This window comes from Pseudonaja textilis, chromosome 2 (assembly GCF_049901715.1).
Source record: "Pseudonaja textilis isolate UNSWEBS1 chromosome 2, rPseTex1.2, whole genome shotgun sequence".
NCBI lineage: Eukaryota > Metazoa > Chordata > Lepidosauria > Squamata > Elapidae > Pseudonaja > Pseudonaja textilis.
This window is the reverse complement of record NC_141991.1, coordinates 255,043,028-255,067,351: the sequence shown is the minus strand read 5'-3', so window position 1 is coordinate 255,067,351 and position 24,324 is coordinate 255,043,028. Positions and strand designations below refer to the sequence as shown.

Sequence of the window (24,324 nt, the reverse complement as noted above, 5' to 3'; positions counted from 1 at the left end):
GAGGAGGAGGAGGAGGAGGAGGAGACAACCATGGGTTCCTTGGTGCTATTAGAGCTTTGTGGTTTTCTTGCATATATTTCATTACCCAACTAGACAACATCATCAGTGGTAGAAGGGAGTGGGGTTTGTGGAGAGGAGGAGGAGGAGGGAGGAGGAGAGGAAGAGGAGGAGGAGGAGGAGGAGGAGGAGGAGGAGGAGGAGGAGGAGGAGGAGGACTATGCAGTCCTAAACGCTGTCTGAGCTTGGTGGTTTCCTTACAGGCTTCCATTACCCAACTAGATAACGACATCAGTGCTACTGATCATTACATCAGCACTGATGATGTTATCTAGTTGGGTAATGAAACGTCTACAGGAAAACAATCCAGCTCAGAGAGCCTCCAGGAGCCACAAAGTGGCAGTTCTTCTCCATTTACCTCCAGCCTTGCATGCTGCAATTTCTTGCGATACTTGTAGCTTATCTTCATCGAGGCATATTTTCACAACAAATTATTTCCTTGGAAATCGGAACGCTGCCGTCTATAATGTCAACTTGCCAAGGGAAGCCTTTTCCTTCGTTAAAATAAAAAAATATCGTTCCTGATGGTTTGAACTGAACAATTCTCAGGGAAAGTTAGCTACTATGGAGTCCCTGGGGCTCTCTGGTTGTTTTCTCGCAGGTTTCATTGCCCAACTACCATGTTTCCCTGAAAAGAAGACCGGGTCTTATATTATTTTTTTGCATCAAAAGACGCATTATGGCTTATTTTCCAGTTAGGTCTTATTTTGGGGGGGAAATATACTAAATGTGTCCCTCTGGCTGACAATCTTAACTGGGGCTTATTTTGGGGGGTAGGGCTTATATCACGAGCATCCTGAAAAATCACGCTAGGGCTTATTTTCTGGTGGGGCCTTATTTTCAGGAAAGCAGGGTAGATGACGTACAGAAATTGTAGAATCCTCAGGCTGAGAGGGGCCTTGGAGGTCTTCTAGTCCAGCCCCCGCTTGAGCAGGAGTCCTTATACCATTCCAAATAAACAGTTGTCTGAGGTCTTCTTGAAAACCTCCAGTGATGGAGCATCCAGAACTTCTAGAACTGTTCGAGAGTTAGCTATTTTTCATCCCTTCACCTGCAAATCCCAATAATCAGAATAGAGCTGAGAGGAACCTTGGAGCTCTTCTAGTCCAACCTCCTTCTCAAGCAGGAGATTCTAAAATTCAGAGTATACCATCAGTCAGTTGTGCTTCTCAGCCTATTTTCCACTTTGGATATTTTGCCCAAATTTCAAACAAGGTGAAATTCAATTCAATTCAAGCCAGGGGACATTTATGAGAAGCAAAATAAAAGCAACTATAACTCCAAGCTATAAAAGGGAACTGAGCCATCACAAATAGCCATTCAATGCACATCTAGATCTCAACACCATCCACGTCTGCAAGAAAAGGACTGGCCTACATTACATTTTCAGGTTCCTGGATGTTTGTCACCCCTCAAGCTGCAGAACGCTGAATCATTTTAGTCCTGAACTTAGCCTAACACAAACCTTCTTTGCGGAAAATACTCTTCCTGCCAGCTCTCGATTGCAGCGACAGCGAACCTACGGCATGCGTGCCGAAAGTGGCACGCAGAACCCTCTCTCCGGGCACGCCAGCCATTGCCCGTTGCTCTTCCGGTTTTCGGCACTCCTGCACATGCAAAGACCGGCTGTCAGGGGCACCTGTGGGAGTGCCAGAAACTCCACGGCGCACATGCGCATGCCGGGAAGCTGAGCTTCCATTTTCCGGCGCACGCATGCGCACCGGCCAGCTGGTCTTCATGCATGCAAGCGCACCAGAAACTAGAAGACTAGGTGGCCAGTGCGCATGCATGCACCAAAACTGGAAGCTCAGCTCCCCAGCATGCGCAAGGGTGCCAGGGAACTCCTCTCCCGGTTTCCAGCATCCCCGTGCACGCGCCATGAGCTGGTTCCGATTTCTGGTGCTTCTCTGTGCGCGCATTTGCATTTCGGCACTCGGTGTATTGCTCTATTGTATTGAATAACACATTTAGAATATAGGGTCCAGTTCTGGTCACCACCATAGAAAAAAGATTCTACAAAGTGTGCAGAGAAGAGCAACCAGGATGATGAGGGGACTGGAGACTAAAACATACGATGGACGGTTGCAGGATCTGGGCTTGGCTAGTCTAGGGAAGAGAAGGACCAGGGGAGACATGATAGCAGTGTTCCTATATTTGAGGGGCTGACACAGAGAGGAGGAGGAAGGGGTTGATCTATTCTCCAAAGCACCTGAAGGCCAAACAAGGAACAATGGATGGAAACGGAACAAGGAGAGATTCAACCTGGAAATAAGGAGAAACTTTCTGACAGTGAGAACCATCAACCCATGGAACAGAAGTTGCCCTCGGAAGTTGTGGGAGCGTCATCACTTGAGATTTTCAAGAAGAGATTGGACTGCCATTGGTCAGAAGTGATGTAGGGTCTCCCGCTTGGGCAGGGGGCTAGACTAGAAGACCTCCAAGGCCCCTTCCAATTCTATGATTCTGTTATTTAACCAGTGTAGAACAGCTTGCCATCCAGAAGTTGTGGGTGCTCCATTACTGGAGATTTTTAAGAAGAGATTGGACATCTATTTGTCTGAAGTGGGATAGGGTCTCCTGTTTGAGCGAGGGGAGGTTAGACTAGAAGACCTCCGAGGTCCCTTCCGACTCATTCTGCATTCTGATCACAAGAACAACCGATGAACTGAAGTCCCTATTCGGAGGGATAGGAGGCATTGATTCAAACGAGCTCGGGCGCCCGAGGCGATCGTCCCCTTTTTGTCTGAGGAGGCTACCCTGAGCAGAATTTCAAATCCACCTCTTTTCCTCCTCCGTCTGCTTCTCGCGGGAGCTTTGCTCGAAACCGTCCCTCCTAGGGGGAATAGCCCCTCCAGTCATTAGACTGCTCTCCGCATGCCTGCCCTCCGCGGGGATGGATGGAATATTAATCCAAGGATTCAGCCCTGCTCGTTGTCCCAGCTTTGCACCAAGTGAGCGGCAAATCTTCGGGGATTCGAGGCAAAGGCTGTTTCACCGTACGTTCCGGTCGGCGTGACAAAGCTCGGAAACGTATTCTAGAGCGTAAAGAGTCCACGTAACATATCGCTTCGGTTGGATCATGGGCTAGATAGAGAGGTAGAAGACAATTTTTTTTTTCCAGAAGGCATGGGAGAGTTAGATAGATTCACAGAGTTGGGAGGGACCTTGTAGGACATCTAGTCCAACCCCCTGTCCACCCAAGCGGGAGACCCTACACTATTTCTGACAGATGGGCAGTCCAGTCTCTTTTTGAAAGCCTCCAGGGATGAAACTCCCACAACTTCTGGTGGCAACTTCTGATCCCTTGAATATAGATTAGAATAGCAGATTTGGAAGGGACCTTCTAGGTCATCTAGTCCAACCCCGCACACCCAAGCAGGAGACTCTACTACGCCATTTCTGACAAATGGCAGTTCAGTCTCTTTTTGGAAGCTTCCAGGGGTGAAGCTCTCATAACTTCTGAAGGCAATTTCTGTTCCACTGATTAATTGTTCTCACTGTCAGAAAATTCCTCCTTGTTTTCAGGTTAAATCTCTCCTAGTTCAGTTTCCATCCATTGTTTCTTGTCTGGCCTTCGGGTACCTTGGAGAATAGCTTGACCCCTTCCTCCTCCTCTCTGGGGTAGCCCCTCAAACATTGGAAGGCTACTATCCTGTCTCCCCTGGTCCTCCTCTTCCCTAGACTAGCCAGGCCCAGTTCTTCATGTGTTTTAGTCTCCAGTCCCCTAATCATCCTGGTTGGTCTTCTCTGCACTTTTTCTAGAGTCTCAACATCCATAGTGTGGTGAGCAAAACTGGATGCAGGACTCTATTATAGAATGGTGTTGTGGCTCCGGGCTTGGATTCAGCTCCTGTGACTGATATGAGTTCAAGTGGAATTGTCAGGACCTTTGACCTCCTCTGGTTCCTTATCTGATCAACAGCTGGGAATGGCTGACAGGGAAGTTTTGAGAGAGTCTTCTAGTGGAGATGAGAACTTGGAAAATTTGTGGTTAAATGTAAGGAACAGAAGACGGTTGAGAAGGCAAAATCAGCTGGAGTGAAGGAGGAGGGCGAGTCAGTAAATGAGCACGTTGCCTCAATGAGTATAAAAGGACACAGCTGGGCTGGTACAATTTGCCAGGAACAAAGTGACTTATTGAGTGAGGACGTTACAGCAAGAAGCTCTGAGACTGGAGATTTATTGCCAGGACTGGTTTGCCGGACAGAGTAAAGATTTATGCTGTGGATTGAGATTCCTGCCAGCCGTTATCTTGTAAGACTTCTTTCAGTTTGATTTAATTGTGAAACGGCTGCTTTCTGTTTTGTTCGTTTGAATTTTGAAGGGGAGTCATAACAGAATGGTATTAGTACATCATGTGATCTTCATTAAATCCCCCTGTTAATGCAGCTTAGGATTGCATTGACCCTACACCATTTTTGAAAAGTGGTGGACTATCTGCATTGTACTGCAAAGGTCATGGAAACAGGAGGGTTGGTCAAAGTAGATGATTAGGGGTAACATAGGAGCAGTATTCCAGTGTTTGAGGGGCTGCCCCAAAGAAGAGGGGGGTCAATTTATTCTCCAAACCCCCTGAAGGCAAGAAACCATGGATGGAAACTAATCAAGGAGAGAAGCAACCAAGAACTAAGGAGAAACTTCCTAACAGGGAGGACAATTATCCAGAGGAACAGCTTGCCTTCATCACTGGAGGTTTCAAGAAGAGATTGGACAACCACTTGTATGAAATGGTATAGGGTCTCCTGCTGGAGGAGGTTAGACTAGAAGACCTCCAAGGTCCCTTCCAGCTCTATTCTATTCTATGAAAGCCAGCTGGGTGATTTTGGACCAGACTGGGAGTTCTAGATCAGGTTTTACAGAGAAGACTTTAAGTGTCAAAAAGCTTGGCCTCTTTGTAAGAGTTAACATGCATTGGAAGGCAGACTTCTTGGATCACGTCAACTGAAGAGAATATTTAGAGCTCAGGGTTGAACTGTGGGTTCCTTGGTGCTCCCTGAGCTGGGTTGCTTTCTTGCAGACCTTTCATGACCCAACTAGCTAACATTATCAGTGATAGAGGTCCAACTCCCTGCCTAAGCAGGATCATTACCCTGTATCATTTCAGATAAAGCCAGTCCAATCTTTTCTTAAAAGCTTCCAACGTTGAAGCACCCACAACTTCTTGAGGCAAGTAGTTCCACCGATTATGTGATGACCCAGGGTAGGATACAAAAAGCGACAAAGTCACGAAAACAGGTGAAGTCCCTTTAATTCCTTCAACTTGGCTTCAAAGCTCCAATTATCATTGACTAGAGAAAAAGAAAACTCCCGCACGAACAGTTGTGAAAAGGAAAAAATTCCACTCGAACTCAAAATACATATAAATTATAAATATGAAAACAAAAGAAACAGCACAAACCACACTGAAGCAATTAATGAGACAAGGCAGGATAAGGGCTTGAAGACATCCATAGATATCAAAATACACACATTGGGAAGGAGGCAAGAACTCAGATAAGAACCGATAGACTAGAATTATTTCCACGCTTTGCTTCCAGCAACTTTGCCATGCGCAGTTTGTCCTTTTAAACAGTCCTCGCAGCTGCAGCCCATGAAGGGGATCAAGGCCCTTTCCTCCCCCACAGACCACGCCATTCACGTTTCTTCCTTATCCGCCTGGGTCTTCCTCTGAATGCCCATCCGGCCTGTGTCCTTCCCCAGTTTCCTCCACAACCTCCGGAGGCCCACTCCCACTCCCTGTCGACTGTTCCTCCTCTCCCTCAGAGTCAGACTCCAACGGGGGCATGACAGATAAATTGTCCTCACTGTCCAGAAGTTTCTCCTTAGTTCTAGGTTGCTTCTTTGCTTGGTTAGTTTCCATCCGTTGCTTCTTGTCCTGTCCTTCTGGTGCTTTGGAGCAGTGGTCCCCAACCTTTTTTGTGCCACGGCCCGGTACGGGCATCACAAAATGATCCGTGGCCCGGTACCAGCATCAGCACGCATGACAAGGCAAGGCGAGCCGAGCGACCGGCCAGCCAGCCGTCCCCCGCTTCTCCCCGCCACCTTCAACTCCTCCTTTGTACCTTTGTCGATGGGCTTCGCTTTGGGACGGCTTCGGGACGGTCGCTCGGCTCGCCTTGCCTTGGGTGCTGAAAGAATCCTCGCGCCTTAGTTTCATTCAAAGCCCCCCCCTTCGATAAAACTAAGGCGCGCGGATTCCTTCAGGACCCCAACACTGCTTTCCAACCGGAAAAGCTCACCCGGAAGCACTTTCTCGTCAAACAAGATGGCGGTGCCCAGCAAACCGGCGGCCCGGTAGGAAATGTTCCACGGACTGGTACCGGTCCCCGGCATGGTAGTTGGGGACCCCTGCTTTGGAGAATACCTTGACACCCCCCGCCCTCTTCTCTTGGCCTTCAATTATTGGAAGATGGCTATCATGTCTCCCTTAGTCCTTCTTTTCATTAAATTAGAGAGACCCAATTCAAGCAACTGTTTTTTACATGCTTATTTACTTATTTATTTTGTTTATTTATTTATTTATTTATTTTAGTGTATGATGGAGATGGTGACCCTTTGGGAGCTAGCTGTATGCAGCGATGTTTCATTTTAATGTATGCCGATTAGTGTACATTCAAAGTGACCATAAAGTTATTCCAAGTCTAAGTCCCAATTGATCCAGAGTTTGTCTCCCAATTGAGGTCAGTGTAGTTAAAGTCCCCCGTTACTACTCTGAGAGTAATTTGTTAATTTTTGGTAACTGCAAATCATAGTGAACTGTCGTAAGTAATCAATAATCTGTCCAGCAGTTATACCAAAGGAAAACATTTTGAAGGAGAAAAATGGGTCTATGTGTTTTGCTTCTATCAATTGAAATCCACAGGTGAATGGAAGAGTTCTTGTGTTACGGAAGGATAACTGAACGTAAATTTAGATATGTCACCGAGAATTGCATTACTGGTGGTGGTGGGAAAACAGGATATAAATGAAACAAAAAAAGAACTGAGTGTAAATCAAATTGATTTGATAATGGGAATTAGATTAGGGATGGCTAAATATTGGGGATGAAATTGGGATATTCAAAGGAATGAGTGTTATAATGAAATTTGGAGTATGGCAACAAATGATAAATTAACAGAAATTAAATTTAAAAAACGGATGATTAAAAGCAAACAATTATAATGAAATAGAGGGGATTTTATAAAAACAGTGTTAGTGGAAGGCAAAAGGAATAAACCTACTCAAGAATATATGTTGCTTTGGAGAGGATAAGGGCATAATTGGAATATATTGTATGTCTTTTAATTGTTATAGAAGAAGAAATATAAGGGGGGAAAAATGGTATCCGGGGATTTTGTTTCTCTTTTTTTTTTTGTATTTAGATGTATGTGTACTATGTTTGCATTATTTGTATTTAAAATTTTAAAAAAATATTGAACGAAGACTCCAAAGTTTCCAATCTAAGTCATAAGACCAAGGTTTAGTCTTCCCAGTTTTCGGACTCGTACTGTGATCAATTTCTTTATCACAGCATGTGTTTTGGGCTACTCTGTGCATGGTATAGTGCCTGGTTGTGTGTGGCTTTTTAGTTGTTGATTGGGGTGTTGGTAGCTGGTTATTAAGTCATTTGGCCGTTGTTTCCTTGTGCTGCCAAGCCCTTGGCTTCTAAGTTGCTGATAAGTGGCAAACCAGCAATCCTGGTTGACTGACGAGAGGCCCGTTTCCCAGACTTCAACAATTTCCCTGGCAATTTTTGTCCCTGCTCGGCCAACAATCTTAATAGCTGCGAAATTGAATTTGCAACCTTGTTTGTTGCAAGGTCTCCTTGTCTAACTGCTCGCTTGTGTTCTTGGAATCTGGTGGTTAGCTTCCTCCCCGTCGGTCCTACATACTCTTAGGTATAACATAGGTCACCTAACGTAGTTTGGGTAAAATAATATATATAAGCTATGATTGTTAGTTTAAGTGTGTGTCACTTTAAAACTGTAAAGCATGTATTTTGGGTGTGGTGTGAAACCACCATAAGAGGGAGCAAGACAACCTGATTGATTGCTGACGAGACGCTGACGATTCCCTGGCAATTACTGACAATTACTGGATTGGATTACATTGATGGTTCGTTAGCTGTGTCTTTGCAGGAAGAGAGGAGTTTTTTGAGTTCTTCATATCTCTCTACTGCGAGGAGATATATCACCGGACTGATATTTGTAAGTGTACTGACCTCTCTTTTTCGACACTGGAATTTGCAAATGAATAATCCCTGGACGGACTGAACTAAGTGAATGATATATGGACTGTTTTGACTATGCTTTAACTCTTGCTGGAATAAAACTATTTAATTGGCACTGTGTATCTGGTTTACTGAGTGTAAGCTACAAACAACGTTTATCTCACGTATTTTGCCTGACTGCCCTGCAGATCTTGCTAGGGTGTATCCCTAACAATGCTCATGGGGGCAATCCACTCAGGGGATCCGGTGGATTAGATTAGAAGTATCGCCCATCTCTGAGCGACCTTTGCAATGCACGATTTGTCCTCGTACGTGAGTCCCAAACAGAGGTGGCATTCAGCTGGTTCTGACCAGTTCTGGAGAACCGATAGCGGAAATTTTGAGTAGTTCAGAGAACCGGCAAATCCTGCCTCTGACTGGCCCCGCCCCCCATCTATTCTCTGCCTCTTGAGTCCCAGCTGATTGGCTGGGTCTTCTTTGGTTGCCCTGCACAGGAGAACGGAGCTGGAAAGCAGGTTAGTGGGTGGGGAGGGAAGGGAAGGGCGATTTTACAGTATATCATCCCCCTGCCACACCCACCAAGCCACGCCCACCAAGCCACGTTACACCCACAGAACCGGTAGTAAAAATTTTTGAATCCCACCACTGGTCCGAAAGCTTGGAAGAAAAAACCTTTAGTCCCAGTGTCCAACCCAGACTGGATCTTGCAATCTGGGACATAGATATTCGCCTTCATTCGGAAGACTCCGTATATTTTGTAATGTGATTAAACATTTTTGATATATTAGATTAAAATGATAATTTTTGAAAACGACTGAGAGGAGACCTGGAGAAAATAGATACTGGTAGTCGTGTTCACACATACAAAGGGAGGTAGGGTGGGGGTTTGATCCTGCTGCTACTGCAATTGTCATTTTGACTTTTTGGATCCTTCTAGATATCTGATTAAATAGAATTCAGCTGCCATAACCATGTACCACTAATAATGTCATTTTATCTCCAAAAATGCGTCCAACAGATTGTACTTAAAGGCCAGATTTGATTGTGCATATTTAAAGCTTAACCAATTATTTTTGTTCAATTGGAAGCTGTGAGGCTTATTCCCGAGTTTATTTACTTAGGACAGAGGAAGATCAGTGCAGAAACGATCTAATTAAGATTTCTTTTTTCTTTCTTCTTCTTTGTGGTGTAAATCAATGATTTAAACCACAAAGCCAAACATACTTGAAAACAAAAACAAAAACACCATCCATTGAGATTGTTGCGGTGACTTGAAAGAAAAATGCACTTAAAAAAAATAAAATTGTTTACCCTTCTCCTGACATTTGTTTTTGAAGGTCGAATTCCAAGTTGACTCTGGAGGGGAGACAAAATGAAACTGTAATTAGTTTTTGCGTGAGATCAGTGATTGTCATTGAATTAATTGCTCTCAACCCGATGAGGTTGACTAAAGCTCATGATTCATTCTAGAGAAATATTCCTAAGGCATTTCATGGCGTTATCTACTGCCAGCTCACTCCAAACTAATACTTTTCTGGTAGAAATAGGCAAGGCTGGGTATGGAAAGCAGTATAGCTAATCCTCGACTTAAGAGCACAATTGAGCCAGAAATTTCTGCTGGTAAGCGAGACGTTCGATTAGGGCGTTTTGTCCCTATTTTACTATCTTTCTTGGCTTCTGGCGTCTTCTCTTTTTTTGTAATAATTTTTTTATTTTTACATTTTAAAAGCATTTCTTTCCGTGAACAACGTGGTTCCAGGTTTTTACACTTCAATACAAACACGGCCTTAGTATATATTTATCTTTCACATTCAATTCTATATCATATCATTACTTCCATTTTCCAATAAATTTTCTCCATTGTTATTTTCTTCACACTTATTAAATCCATTTTCAATGTATATCTTAATTCCTTTTTCTTTAAATATGCTCATGTTTTATAGTCTAACATTGTTATTTTTTTATTCTAAATTCATTATTCCTTTATACTTTTATCTGTCATATTTGCAATTCATCACATACTTTTATTTCATTATTCAGTACATTTCAACTTTAATAATTCCAAAAATTTGCCCCTTTAATTACCAATTAGAGTATGCCACCTTTGTATCTTATACATCCCTCAGTTTATTCCCCTTTAATCCATAATCAAAATTTATCCAAATATAATTACTGTACAATTATCACATTCTAGTTTAATAACAATAATCTCCTAGCTACTATATATCACATATGCATATATATATTTTTAAGCAAGATTCCGCCTGGTATTCTTTCCCTCAATTACTTTCTAACTCATTTATTATTTCAAATATATTGATCTATTCAGTTGATTATAGAAACGATTAGTCTCTTCACTAGAATCCTAATTCATTTTAACTGTATTCTTTATTTTATTAAATATAATTCATCTTCTTATCATAGCTTCCAGTTTTCGCATTTATTTCAATTATGTCTATATATAAATTAACAATAATCCTTAAAAAAAAAGATTGGCTTCTGACTTCTGAGGTGAACCACGGCAATTGTTCAGTTAACAAGGTTGTTAAAGTTAAGTCTGACTTCTCCAGGGACTTTGCTTGTCAGAACGTCGCCAAAGGGGATTACGTGACCGTCATAACTTATGAGGCAGTGGCCAAGCCTCTGAATTTTGATCACGGGACCCTGGAGATGCTGCACTGGTTGTAAGGGTGGAAAACAGTCCTCAGTCCCTTTTTTTCAGTGCTGTCCCAAAGGAGGCAGCTGGTCAGAGCAGAGGAAGCTTCTTGGGTGAGAAGGGAAATGTACCTTCAAAGGAGAAAACCCAAAAAGTCCAGTTGCTCCCTGAAAAAGCACCTTTGGGACAAGCCTGAGCTGGAGGACGGAGAATCTCTACCGACTTTTAGCTATATTCGATTTGGGAATGGGGTGGGAGTAGGAATGGATTTCCAGAAGGGGAAAAAAAATTGCAGACTACAGGAACCATTTGCATCACTCAAGTGACCCTGAGGACACACAGATAAACCTCCAAGGGGCCTCGATGGCTCTCTAAAAGGATGCAAATGACCAGCTATCAATCCTTCCTTCAAAATGGAGTGGGGGTAGGGGTAGGGGGGTTAAGGGGTAGGACAGAGCTGAGATTCAGCAGGTTCTGGCCAGTTCTGGAGAACGAGTAGTAGAAATTTTGAGTAGTTCAGGGAACCGGCAAATCCCATCTCTGACTGGAGGTTTTTATAGTAACCTTCCCCTACCAAGCCCACAAAGCCATCCCAGAGAACTGCTAGTAAAACAAATTGAATCCCACCACTGGGGTAGGGGTAGGGGAAGAAGGAGAAGAGGAGAGGAGAGGAGAGGAGAGGAGAGGAGAGGAGAGAAGAGAAGAGAAGAGAAGAGAAGAGAAGAGAAGAGAAGAGAAGAGAAGAGAAGAGAAGAGAAGAGAAGATGGAATAGAAATAGGAATAAGAAATAGAAGAGGAGGAGAGAGAGGAGAGGAGAGAGAGAGAGAAGAGAAGAGAAGAGAAGATGGAATAGAAATAGGAATAAGAAAATAGAAGAGGAGGAGAAATAGAGGAGGAGAGAGGAGAGGAGAGAGAGAAGAGAAGAGAAGAGAAGAGAGAGGAGAGAGAGAGAAGAGAAGAGAAGATGGAATAGAAATAGGAATAAGAAATAGAAGAGGAGGAGAGGAGAGGAGAGGAGAGAAGAGAAGAGAAGAGAAGAGAAGAGAAGAGAAGAGAAGAGAAGAGAAGATGGAATAGAAATAGGAATAAGAAATAGAAGAGGAGGGAGGAGGGAGAGAGAGAAGAGAAGAAGAGAAGAAGAAGAGAAGAGAAGAGAAGAGAAGAGAAGAGAAGAAAGAAAGAGAAGAGAAGAGAAAGAAAGAGGAGAATAGAAATAAGAATAGGAATAGGAAAAGGAAATAGAAGAGAAGAGGAGGAGAGGAAACAAGACGAGACGAGAAGGCAAGGCAAGGCAAGACAAAATAGAGTATAGAGCAGAGCAGAGTAGAATACAGAAGAATATAGAACAGAAAGTAGAACAGAAACTAATCCAGGACAGGACAGCACAGAATAATTGAGTTGCCAGGGACCTTGGAGATCTTCTAGTCCAACCTCCTGCTCAACAAGGAAGAGGCCCTATACCATTTCAGCCTAGAGGGCCTTCCCCAAAATGAAACAGCAATCCCAGAGTTACATACTTTTTATATGCATGAATTAAAGCCTTTCTCGGACTTGGGTCGCGGAAGGAAAACATCGCTTGGAATATCTGCAAGTCAGCTACACAATTGGCTCTGTAAACTTCATCTATTTCTATTCATAGCCTGTTTTTATTCCGAAGAGCTAACGGCATTTAAGGCACGGCGCAGGGCTTCCCATAAAATATGCATAGAATTGGAACATAAAAGAATTACTTATAGGCCTGAGAGATAAAAAAATAATAATAATCTATCTATAAAAACCTGTTTCTGAAATATACTGCCCACCTGTTGGCTAATTACAGGCTCTGAATTAATAATGCATTCACATCACTCCTGCGACGGAAATGCATTAAGGAGGGATTTGGCAGTGACGAGGCCTCTGGAAATCACCGGGGAGAGTTTGTTGTGGTTCGCCGGCAGCAAAGGCAGACGGCAGAGGTCTCTGAGAGCGAGGACTCGGATGAGGGGCCTGCGTGTAACGCAGGGATGGGGCCAGGACCATGAAGAAGTGGGGTGCTGCTCTTGGAGCTTGTGGAGTCTGGCAGCAGTGAGGAAGAAGAGCCCGAGGAGCCTGTGCCCACTGCACGTATGCGCAGGGCTGCTCGAAGGCGAGAGCAGCTGAAGCAGCACGGGCAACTCGGGAATAAGGCTGGAAGGTGATGGCCCCTCCCATAAGGGATAAAAGCCAGCCCGCAGAGGTGGGATTCTTTGCAGGAAGCAAAGTAGTTCTCGCACTTCAAGTCTTGTGGCAGTTCGGACTATCCTGGTTTGTGTTTGGAGACTTTTAGTTTTGAATATTTCCTTGCAATTTATTCTAGTGCTCTTGGCAACCTTGCACAACCTTGGAAGGGCTTGCTCTTATCTTGGACAATTAGTTTTAAACGACTCTTGGCTGTAAATGCACAGAATTCACAGCGCTTGCATTAAAAGAGGTTTGCTTTTGTACATAGTTTGTGTTTGTTTAATTTGAACAAGGCTTGGGTCAGAACAGGGTTGTATCACAGAAGAAAAAAAAGACAAACCAAAAGAGATTTTTATGCCAGAATAAGAAGATCCTGGTGGGACAAAGCAGATAGAAAAAGAACTCTGACATTGCAGGACAAAAAGCTAAATTACTGTTAAAACAAAAATAACAAAAATAACTTTAAGGATCCCCAAGTAGCACAATGGACAAGGTCCACATTTACTCCCAAGTGATGGGAGTAGAAGAAGGGGGCATCTTTGAGTGCAGGAACTCCTCGACTTATGACCACAAATTGACCCCAAAATTTCTGTCACTAAGCAGAACAATGATTAAGTGAGTTTTTGGCCCATTTTACAACCTTTCTTGCCACAGTTGTTAAGTGAATCACTGCAGCTGTTAAGTGAATCTGGATTCCCTGTTGACTTTGCTTCTGAGAAGGTTGCAAAAGGGGATACATAACCCCAGGAAGCTGCAACAGTCATAAGTACCAGTCAGTTGCCAAGTGCCAGAATTTTGATCATGGGACCTGGGGGGAGGGGGCAGCCGCGCTGCAATGGTCGTAAGTGTGAAAAATAGTCATAAGTCACTTTTTTCAATGCTGCTGTAACTTCAAATGGTTACTAAATGAATGGTTATAATGAGCAGTGGTGGCGCAGTGGTTACAAGGCAGTATTGCAGGCTAATTCTTCCCGCTGCCAGGAGTTCGAACCTGGCTGCCTGGAAGTCGACTCAGCCTTCCGTCCTTCTGAGGTTGGTAAAACGAGGACCCAGATTGTTGGGGGCCATAGGTTGACCGTAAACTGCTTAGAGAGGGCTGTAAAGCACCATGAAGCAATATATGTCTAAGTTCTATGTATCTGTCTGATTCTGTAGCTGTTATCTATCTATCTATCTATCTATCTATCTATCTATCTATCTATCTATCTATCATTTAACTAGCTATCATGTATCATATATCTGCAGTATCTATCATCTATCTGTCATCTATCTATCATCTATGTATGTATGTATCATCTATCTATCTACCATCTATCTATCTATGTATATCTATCATCTATTTATTTATCATCTATCTATCTATCTATCTATCTATCTATCTATCCATCCATCCATCATCCATCCATCCATCCATCCATCCATCCATCCATCATCTAGCTAGCTAGCTAGCTATCCATCTATCTATCTCTGATGGCCCACCTATTTGTGTCTGTCTGTCTGTCTGTCTGTCTATCATCTATAATATTACAATGAGTTTTAAGGTTATTAAAGTTCAACTTTCTTGGTAATTTCATTCCGATTTGAACCAGTTCTTATCAGAATCCACATTCTTGCTTGTTACTGCCAAGGAACTAGAAACATTAATCAAAGGCATTCCTTTTTACTGACACCAATTACAGATGGACAAATAATAACATTAGCACTTAGACTTATATAACGATTCACAGAGCTTTCCTGCCCTCTCTAAGCGGTTTACAGAGTCAGCCTATTTGCCCCCAACAGTCTGGGTCCTCATTTGACCCACCTTAGAAAAATGGAAGGCCGAGTCACCTTGAGCCTGGTGAGAATTGAAGTCCTGGAAGTAAGGAGAGTTAGGCTGCAATACTGTGTTCGAACCACTGGGACATCATAGATAGATAGATGGATGGATGGATGGACAGATAGATATGGATAGATGATAGATATAGATAGATAGATAGATAGATAGATAGATAGATAGATAGATAGATATGGATAGATGGATGGACAGATGGATGGATAATGATAGAGATAGAAGGAAGGAAGGATGGATAATGATAGATGGATGGATGGATGGATGGATGGATGGATGGACAGATAGATATGGATAGATGATAGATATAGATAGATAGATAGATAGATAGATAGATAGATATGGATAGATGGATGGACAGATGGATGGATAATGATAGAGATAGAAGGAAGGAAGGATGGATAATGATAGATGGATGGATGGATGGATGGATGGACAGATAGATATGGATAGATGATAGATAGATAGATAGATAGATAGATAGATAGATAGATAGATAGATAGATAGATAGATATGGATAGATAGATAGATAGATAGATAGATAGATAGACAGATATGGATAGATCGATAGATATGGATAGATGGATGGACAGTGGATGGATAGATAATGATAGAGATAAAAGGAAGGAAGGATGGATAATGATAGATGATAGATGGATAGATGAACAGATAGATATGGATAGATCATAGATAGATAGATAGATAGATAGATAGATAGATAGATAGATAGATAGATAGATAGATAGATAGATAGATATGGATAGATGGATGGACAGGTGGATGGATAGATAATGATAGAGATAGAAGGAAGGATGGATGGATAATGATAGATGATAGATGGATGGATGGATGGACAGCTAGATATGGATAGATCATAGATAGATAGATGGATGGATGGATGGATGGATGGATATATTGATGGATGGATGGATAATGATAGAGAGGATTGATAGATAATAGGTGACATAAATAAATGGATAATGATAGACGGACAGACAGACAGACATTTCCTGATTTGGGGGCACGAGAATCACTTTAAGGGCCGGAGGGGGCGTTATGTGGACGTTCATTCCAATCTGAAACAAGAGGGACCATTCTGGCAATCTTTGGTGCGCCCACCGGGTAACGTCACCGGGTGGCGCGATGGCGTCACGGTGACGTCACGCCCCACTCACCCTCCCCCACCCCCGCCCATCCGTACCTTGCTTGCGCCGGTAGAGATCCTTCGCGGGCATGTCGAGAACAGCAGCTCCGCCGCCGCCTCCACCACGGCCGTCCTCTTGCGTTCAATCTGGCTCGTCAGCTGCCGGAAGTTGACTCCGGCATCCCTGGCAACCAACCGGAAGCCACCACAGAGGCGGCCGCCGAAGGCGAGAAGGGCCGTCTAACTGAGCCACAGCGCCGCCATCTTTCCCTCGCTTTCTTCCCTCCCCCACCCTTTTATTTTTTGTTTCCCTTCCCCAGCGGGTAGCGGCAAACCCCTCTCGAGCGGGCCGAGGAAGGATTTATATATATAAATCCTTCCTATACATTTTATATACATAAATTGAACCTGACAGGACTCCGCCCGTGAGGATTCCTCCCCCGCCCCCTCATGACTATGCAAATAAGGCGGGCCCGAGCGCCCCTCCGACGGGCCGGGCTTCGCGCAGGCGCGCTGTCCTCCCTCTTCCCTCCTCCGCCTTTCCCTCCCTCCTCCCTCCTTCCGGGCTGCGTCGGCGCCTGCGCAGTGGCGCGCGCTTATCCGGGGCAGGGCAAAGGGGGGGCTGAGTCACGACGGCCGGCGGCTCGGGCTCCTCTGGCGGCAGGGATGAGGCGGGCTCCGGCACCGGCACCGGCGGAGGGCCACCCCCGGCCTCAGTGAGGCGGCCGAGGTCTTCCCTCCTTCCTCCTCCTCCTCTTCCTCCTCCTCCTCCTTTTGACCGCCCGCCGGCACGATGATGGAGGAGATCGACCGCTTCCAGGTGCCCGCCGTGCGCGCAGAGATGCAGCCGTTGGTGAGTGTGTGTGTGTGTGTTTGTGTGTATTGCGGGGGGAGAAGGAACCGTCCCCGGACCCCTCGCAGCATCCCCTCCCTTCTCCCCCTCCCCTCTTGGGCAGGACCCGGCGGGAGGGGGGAGAAGCGCGCGATGACGTCACCCTTTTCCCCTCCCTGATCGGGTCTCCCAAAGCCTCTCTCGCTCTCCCCCTCCTTCTCTCTCGGGGAGCTGTCCAGCGCCGTGGTGCTGAATCGTCTCTTTCTCCGCGGATGGGAGTCGCACTTCGTGGGCTTTAGATAGAGGAAAAGGGGGCCTCGGTGTCCTTCTCTCCGCCTCCTTCCCTCCCTTCCTCCACCCAGCCTCGCCCTTGGCATCCACCGGGAGCCCGCTTGCCTCTCTCTCCCCTCCCTCCCCACGCCGTCCACTGGGGCTGAAACGGCCAGGGTTCTCTCTCTGCCCTCCCCGCCTCGGCCTCGAAAAGGAGAGGACGGAGATGGAGAAGCGAAGCCGGTTTGGGTTGAGGCCCGGACTGGAGGAACCGGGAGCCGCACGGAGCTGTTTTGCAAGCCAGGGTGGTCGTTGCAAGCCGTCAGGATCACAGGAGCTGGAAAGGGACCTTGGAGATCTTCTAGTCCAGCCCCTTGCTCAGGCAGGAGAACCTAGACCATTTCAGATAAGTGACTTCATCAACCTCCAGTGATGAAGCACCCGCAACCTCTAGTGGCAAGCTGTTCCACTGGCTACTTTTTCTCACTATCAGGAAATTCCTCCTTATTTTGAGTAGAATACAGTACAACAAAGATGGAAGGGGCCTTGGAGGTCTTCTAGTCCAGCCCTCTGCTCAGGCAGGAGAACCTATTCCATTCCAGAGAAATAGCGGTCCAGTCTCTTTTTAAAGACTTCCAGTGATGAAGTACCCACAAGTTCTGAAGGCAACTTCTGTTCCACTGGTTGATTCTTCTAACTGTCAGAAAGTTTCTCCTTAGTTCTCTGTTGCTTCTGTCCTTGATTAACCAATTAATCAGAATAGACCTGGAAGGGACCTTGGAGGTCTTCTAGTCCAGCCCCCTGCTCAAGCAGGAGACCCTATATACCATTTCAGACAAGGGGCTGTCCAGTAATGGAGCACCCACAACTTCTGGAGGCAATTTCTGTTCCACTGGTTAATTGCCCTACCTGTGAGAAAATTTCCCCTTGATTCCAAATTCCTTCTCTCCTTGGCTAGTTTCCATGCGCTGCTTCTTGTCTTGCTATGATAGGGAAACTGTCGCCAATGTACGCCACCAGAAGCATTGATGATGTTACCTAATTAGGTAATGCGATGGCTGCAAGAGAACATTAGTACCGCTTTATACAGATAGTCCTTGACCTACAACAGTTCATTTAGGGACCATTCAAAGCCACAACAGCACTGGAAAAAAAAAGTGAACTGTTTTCCACACTTATGACTCGTGCAGCATCCCCAGGGTCACATGACCAAATTCAGATGCTTGCCAACTGACTCACCGTTACGACGGTTGCATCGTCCCGGGGTCATGTCCCCTTTTGCAAACTTCTGACAAGCAAACTCAACAGAAAGCCAGATTCATTGACCGACCGTGAGACCAACTCAACAGCTGCACTGAATCCCTTAAGAACTGTGGCAGGAAAGGTTGTAAAATGGGTCAAAACTCACTTAACAACCATCTCGCTTAGCAACAGAAATGTTGGGTTCTATTGTGGTCGTAAGTTGAGGACTATCTGTAAAAGGCATATTTCTTCATAAAGTCCTTCATCTCTCCACATTGGGGATTTCCCTCCCTTTGAGAGGTATCGCGGTCTTATGAGCATAGACGTTTTTCTGTCCTTTTCTTTCCATGTAGCAGTAGCACTTAGACTTATATACCGCTTCACAGTGCTTTTCCAGCCCTCTCTAAGTGGTTTACAGAGTCAGCCTCTGGCCCCCAACAATCTGGGTCCTCATTTGACCCACCTCGGATGGATGGAAGGCTGAGTCCATCTTGAGCCAGTCGGTCAGGATCGAACTGTTGGCAGGGGGCAGAGTTAGCCTGCAATACTGCATTCTAATCACTGGGAGGGAAGGATAGAGGGAGGGAGGGAGGAAGAAAAGAAAAATATGGATGGAAGGAAACATGAAAGGGGAGGAGGAAGGAAGGAAGGAAGATAAAGAAAAGGAAGGAATAGCAGTAGCACTTAGACTTATATCCCGCTTCACAGTGCTTTTACAACCCTCTCTAAGTGGTTTACAGAGTCAGCCTCTAGCCCCCAACAATCTGGGTCCTCATTTTACCCACCTCGGAAGGACAGAAAGTTGAGTCAACCTTGAGTCTGGTGAGATTCGAACTGCTGAACAGAATGAGCCTGCAATACTGCATTTTAACCACTGTGCCACAATAGCTCAAGGAAGGAAAGGAAAGGGAAGGGAACGAAAGGAAAGGAAAGGAAAGGAAAGGAAGGAAGGAAGGAAGGAAGGAAGGAAAATAAAGAAGATAAGAAAGGAACAGCAGTAGCCCTTAGACTTATATCCCACTTCACAGTGCTTTTACAGCCCTCTCTAAGCAGTTTACAGAGTCAGCCTCTTGCCCCCAACAATCCGGGTCCTCATTTGACCCACCTTGGAAGGATGGAAGGCTGAGTCCACCTGGAGCCTGGTGGGATTCGAACTGCCAAATTGCAATCAGTCAGCAGAAGGAGCCTGCAATTCTACACTCTAACCGCTGCGCCACCGAGGCTTATGGACGTGGATTATGGATCATATTTCCCTGCCTTGCAATGATTTCCCAGCCAGGTGCCGCTTCTACTCTCTCAAGCGTTGATAGATGGGTGCATTGATTTGTTAAATTTATATGCCACCTGTCTGGCAGTTCCGCATCACTACGTTAAGGTTGGACGTAGTAGGAGAAGCTAGTAATTCCATTGAGTTGAGGTCCATCTCCCTATTGTGTACAGGAAATGCTCAACAACCACTTGTTTCATGACGGAAGTTGCAACAGAACTGAAAAAAAAGTAACGTGTGACCAGTTTTCACACCTACAACTATCGGTCACGTGACCAAAATCCAGGCGCTTGCCCGGGTCTCGTGGAATCACTATTTGTAACTTCTTCCCAGCCCTCTTGCGACGTGCAAAAACAAGGTGGGAGGAGGGGAAAAGAGCCTGATTCACTTAATCACCACACGATTCACTTAACAACGGCCGTGTGAGGCACTTAAGCGCTGTGGCAACAAAGGTCGTAAAATGTGGGGCAAAGGGGGGCAAAAATCTCATTTAACAGCTGCCTTGCTTAGCAACGGAAACATTGGGCTCAGTTGATGGTGAGACGAGGAGTAGCTGGTCTGTTTTTTTTTACGGGAATGAGTGGCAGCTTCTAATCAGGGTTTGTGTCTTCTGGGTTGGAAGTGGGCTTGCTTGATGGATGCCTGGAGGAAGGAATTTCCTCCCTTGCCGGTGTACTTAATTGTGCCAGATGTTTAGGGAAAGAAAGAGTGATGCATCTTGTTTTATTTTATCTTGTATGCATGATAATGTGCGCGTGCACACACACACACACACACGCATATACACTAGCAGGGTACCCATGCTTCGCTACGAAACCATGTTATTGGGCAAGTTTTGGGGTAAGAAAATAAGGTGGGGGGCGGGAATTATGCCTCTGCCTACCAGCATCAATCAGTATTCATTAGGCCAGCATCCTGCCAATGTGTAAGAGAGATGAGGGCTGTTTAGAAACTGAAACAGTTATTTGCTCTGTGAGCAAGAAGGAGGCAGCAAAGAGCCTGGGCGTGGCTTAGCTCAACTGCAGTTGGAAGAGGTTTCTTTTCAGGTGGGGGATGAGAGAGCTGAGGGCTATTTGGAAAGTGTAGCAGTATTGGCTGTGAGCAAAAAGGCAGCAAGGAGCCTGGGCGTGGCTTAGCTCAACTGCAGTTGGAAGAGGTTTCTTTTCAGGTGGGGAGTGAGAGTTGAGGACTATTTGGAAACTGGATTTGCTGTGTGAGCAAGAAGGAGACAGCAAGGAGCCTGGGCGTGGCTTAGCTGAACTGCAGTTGGAACAGATTTCTTTCCAGGTGGGGAGTGGGAGTAAGAACTCTTTAGCATCAGAGTGTGTTAATAATAATATAGGAAATACTCTAAATGCTCTGATGGTCATTTCAAAAAAATCCTTTCTTAGTCCCTAGAAGCCAAGAGGAACCTATGGGCCCAATTTCAAGTTTGTAGGTTTTACAGTTCTGGAGATTTTGTGATGATGCATGGGGGGTACAGAGATATAAGTTGTCATCCTTGGAAGCCATTTTTTATTTGGAACCTTCCGGGCTGCAACATTTGTGCCTGGGAATTTCAGGGGGGATTTCATAGAGGGTAGATAATTAGACCCAATAACATTCTTTCTCGGATAGTCAAGGGCATGTTGCCCTGCACCCGGAGAGGAATGTCTCCAAGTGGAATGACATTTTGATTGGGCCATGTGATGGACCGGTAGGTGCAGAGGATGGATCTTTGATTTCTCTTTTGAGGAAGGAAAAAACCCGGATATTTTCAGATTCAGGTTTCCCCAGATGTGCCAATATGACAACTCTAATAAAATGGAACTTTGAGGAATTGTTTGTCTCAGAGTTCCTTGGTTTGGAGTTGGTGAGTTGGAATGCTGACATAACTACCCTCACATAGATGCCTACTTAAGCATTGGTTTGTTTTTTTTTAAAGTAGCCTCTCATTCTTTCCTGTTCTGGGGGTCGATGTTCTATTTTTCATTGTCTTCCATTTTTAATTGTATTTTATTGACATATACCATCCTGAAAACCGGTAGGATGCAGTGTGTGTGTGTGTGTGTGTGAGCGTGAGCCAGAAATACTTTAAATGAAGAATAATCATTTATGAACAGCACCATGAAGATGGAACAATTGCTCTATTTCCCTCTTTTGAAAGTTTTTAATAGCAGTTTAACAGCAGATTGCAGTAACCTAAAATCACGGAAGCATCCAAGTTTTCTTGATAGCTCTTCTCCCTTATCCTTGCAAACTACACGGATCTGAGCATGAAATGGAGGTTTGGTGATAAAAATTGAGAAGCAACATCATTCCAATAGCAGAGATTACATTATAATCAGAATCAGAATAGAGCTGGAAGGGACTTTGGAGGTCTTGTAGTCCAACCCCCTGCTCAAGCAGGAAACCAGCCTATACCATTTAAGACAGGTGGCTGTCCAATTCTTTTTTTTAAAAAAAAAAAACCCTACAGTGTCTGGTGGCAAGCTGTTCCACTGGTTAATTGTCCTCACTGTTCGGAAGCTTCTCCTTCGTTCCAGGTTGTTCCTCTCCTTGTTCAGTTTCCATCCAGCCTTCTGGGGTTTTGGAAAACAGGTCGAGCCCTTCCTCCTCTCTGTGGCAGCCCCTCAAAGGCTGGAAAACTGCTATCGTGCCCTGCCACTCCCAGTCCTTCTTTTCTCCAGATTACCCAAATCCTGCAGCCTTTCTTCCTATGTTTTTGTCTCCATACCTTTGTTCCAACTGTAATGTGAGAGTTTCAATGTTCGGGTGGCTAATTTTGGAGATTTGGGGGAAGAATTAGCTCACGGGCGAAGTTTGGCTTCTGTTTTTAGCAGCGTTCCTGCAAAAAAAAAAAATTGCTCAGCTTTTTGTTCTGAAGGACTTTGCTTTTTAAAATTTACTTCAGGATAAATCTGAATGATGATACCGTGTTTTATAATTTATTTATTTTTACCTTGAATTGATGCATACTCCTCTGGGAGTATGCCTTGAATTTGAAAACTCCTCTGGGCTCTTTTGTAGAGAGGAGCGGCATAGGTTGGTTGTAAACAGTAAACGATGAATAAAAAGGAAATTAAGAAGGAATTGATACCAAAAAAATGACAAGGGGTATACAAGATTGCAGGGGATTAGATACAAAGCACACACACACACACACACACACACACACACACACAAAACCCACTAATCATTGTTGACTAGAAACCTTGCTCGGTCTTCTCATTATTTCTGGCAGATGGTACTTCCATATTTTGCAGTGATTTATTGCAAGTCTGGAAGCTTATTTAAGAGAACCTGCACTCTGGATTTTGGGCAGCAGAGGCCAAAGTGTTTTATCAGTTATTTCATTCCAGCTTCTGTTTTCTTTTTGTGGGGCGGGGGGATTTGTTTTGATTTATAATTTATAGCTTTCTCTCTCTCTCTTCCTCTCTCTTTCCCTTTCTCTCTTCTTTTCCTTTCCTTTTTTCTCTTTCCCTTTCTCTTTTCTTTCTTTCCCTTTCCTTTCTTTTCCTTTCCTTTCCTTTCCTTCTCTTCCTTTCTCCCTTCTTTACCCTCTTCCATTCCCTTCTCCCTTTCTTTCCTTTCTCTTCTCCCTTCCCTCTTCCTTTTCTCTTTCCTTCCCATTCACTCTTCTCTTTCATATTTTCATTTTTCTTTATGACTTCTGGAAAGAATATCCCCAGTCCCTAGGCCTTCTCTTGCATGCTCTTATCTCTGGATGCTCAAAGTCAGATTCAATCTGAGAAGGTCAAAGGAAAGCTTCTTTCTAACGTCGTCCTCGTGTGTCAACTAAAAACCTGTCCTATCAAGATGTCTGGGAATTTTAATCTAACCTGTCTCAAAAAGAGATCCTCGAGGGCTGCCGCTGTTAAGCGAGACAAATCATGAGTGCCCATCTACAGTCAACTATATTAATATCCGATACGTCGTTTACTTATTCCAATGCATCATGTGTCTTCTTTTTTTAAAAAAAAGGTTTTTTATTTTAACAACATAGACATACCACATAAAACATAAAAATATCATCCTTCTTCATAAATTGTCTTTTGTTGCCTTTTCCCTATGGCAATCGATTTTTTTTTTAAAAAAAACTTTCCAGAGCTCATTAGCAGATTTCTCTTTTGTAAACAAGAAACAGGAAAAATCCTGACTTCCCTAAGGACAAGAAATACCTCAAGGGAAGCATAGAGGCTATCAAGATTTGGCTTGATTCGCTGTGTCAATTTTCCCAAATAAGCAGATATGGAAATAAACATTTCATGCTTGCTCTTAGCAAGTCTTTTTAATTTTATTTTATTTTTTTACTTCGGAATAACAAAATTGGAAGTGACCTTGGAGATCTTCTAGTCCAACCCCCTTGCTCAGGCAGGAAACCTTATATCATTCCAGACCAATGGTTGTCCAGTCTCTTCTTGGAAACCTCCAGCAATGGAGCACCCACAACTTCTGGTGGCAAGTAGTTCCACTGGTTAATAGTTCTTGCTGTTCAGGAAGTTTCTCCCTAATTCCAGGTTCTTCCTCTCTTCCTCTCTTTAATTTCCATCCATTGCTTCTTGTCCTGACTTCAGGTGCTTTGAGAATAATTTCACCTCCTCTTCTGCTTTGTGGCGGCCCCTCAAATATTTGA

The 24,324-nt window shown here is 44.5% G+C and overlaps 2 protein-coding genes across 3 annotated transcripts in view; one reads left to right on the top strand and one right to left on the bottom strand.

Annotated features, from left to right (window-relative positions):
• The window catches only part of DNAI1 (dynein axonemal intermediate chain 1), a 127,693-nt gene extending 111,394 nt beyond the window's left edge, over positions 1-16,299 (bottom strand). Inside the window, exons 1-2 of the mRNA XM_087923229.1 lie at positions 16,160-16,299; positions 9,578-9,625 (exon numbers count right to left, since the gene is read on the bottom strand). Coding sequence (XP_087779355.1) covers positions 9,578-9,625; positions 16,160-16,189 — 78 coding nt within the window. The 5' untranslated portion in view covers positions 16,190-16,299. The remainder of the gene's footprint in view (positions 1-9,577; positions 9,626-16,159) is intronic.
• Positions 16,300-16,674: 375 nt separating this feature from the next.
• The window catches only part of FAM219A (family with sequence similarity 219 member A), a 52,427-nt gene continuing 44,777 nt past the window's right edge, over positions 16,675-24,324 (top strand). For both annotated transcript variants that reach the window (XM_087927598.1, XM_087927597.1), the window contains exon 1: positions 16,675-16,951. In XM_087927598.1, the coding sequence (XP_087783724.1) occupies positions 16,892-16,951 (60 nt within the window). In that variant the 5' untranslated portion in view covers positions 16,675-16,891. The remainder of the gene's footprint in view (positions 16,952-24,324) is intronic.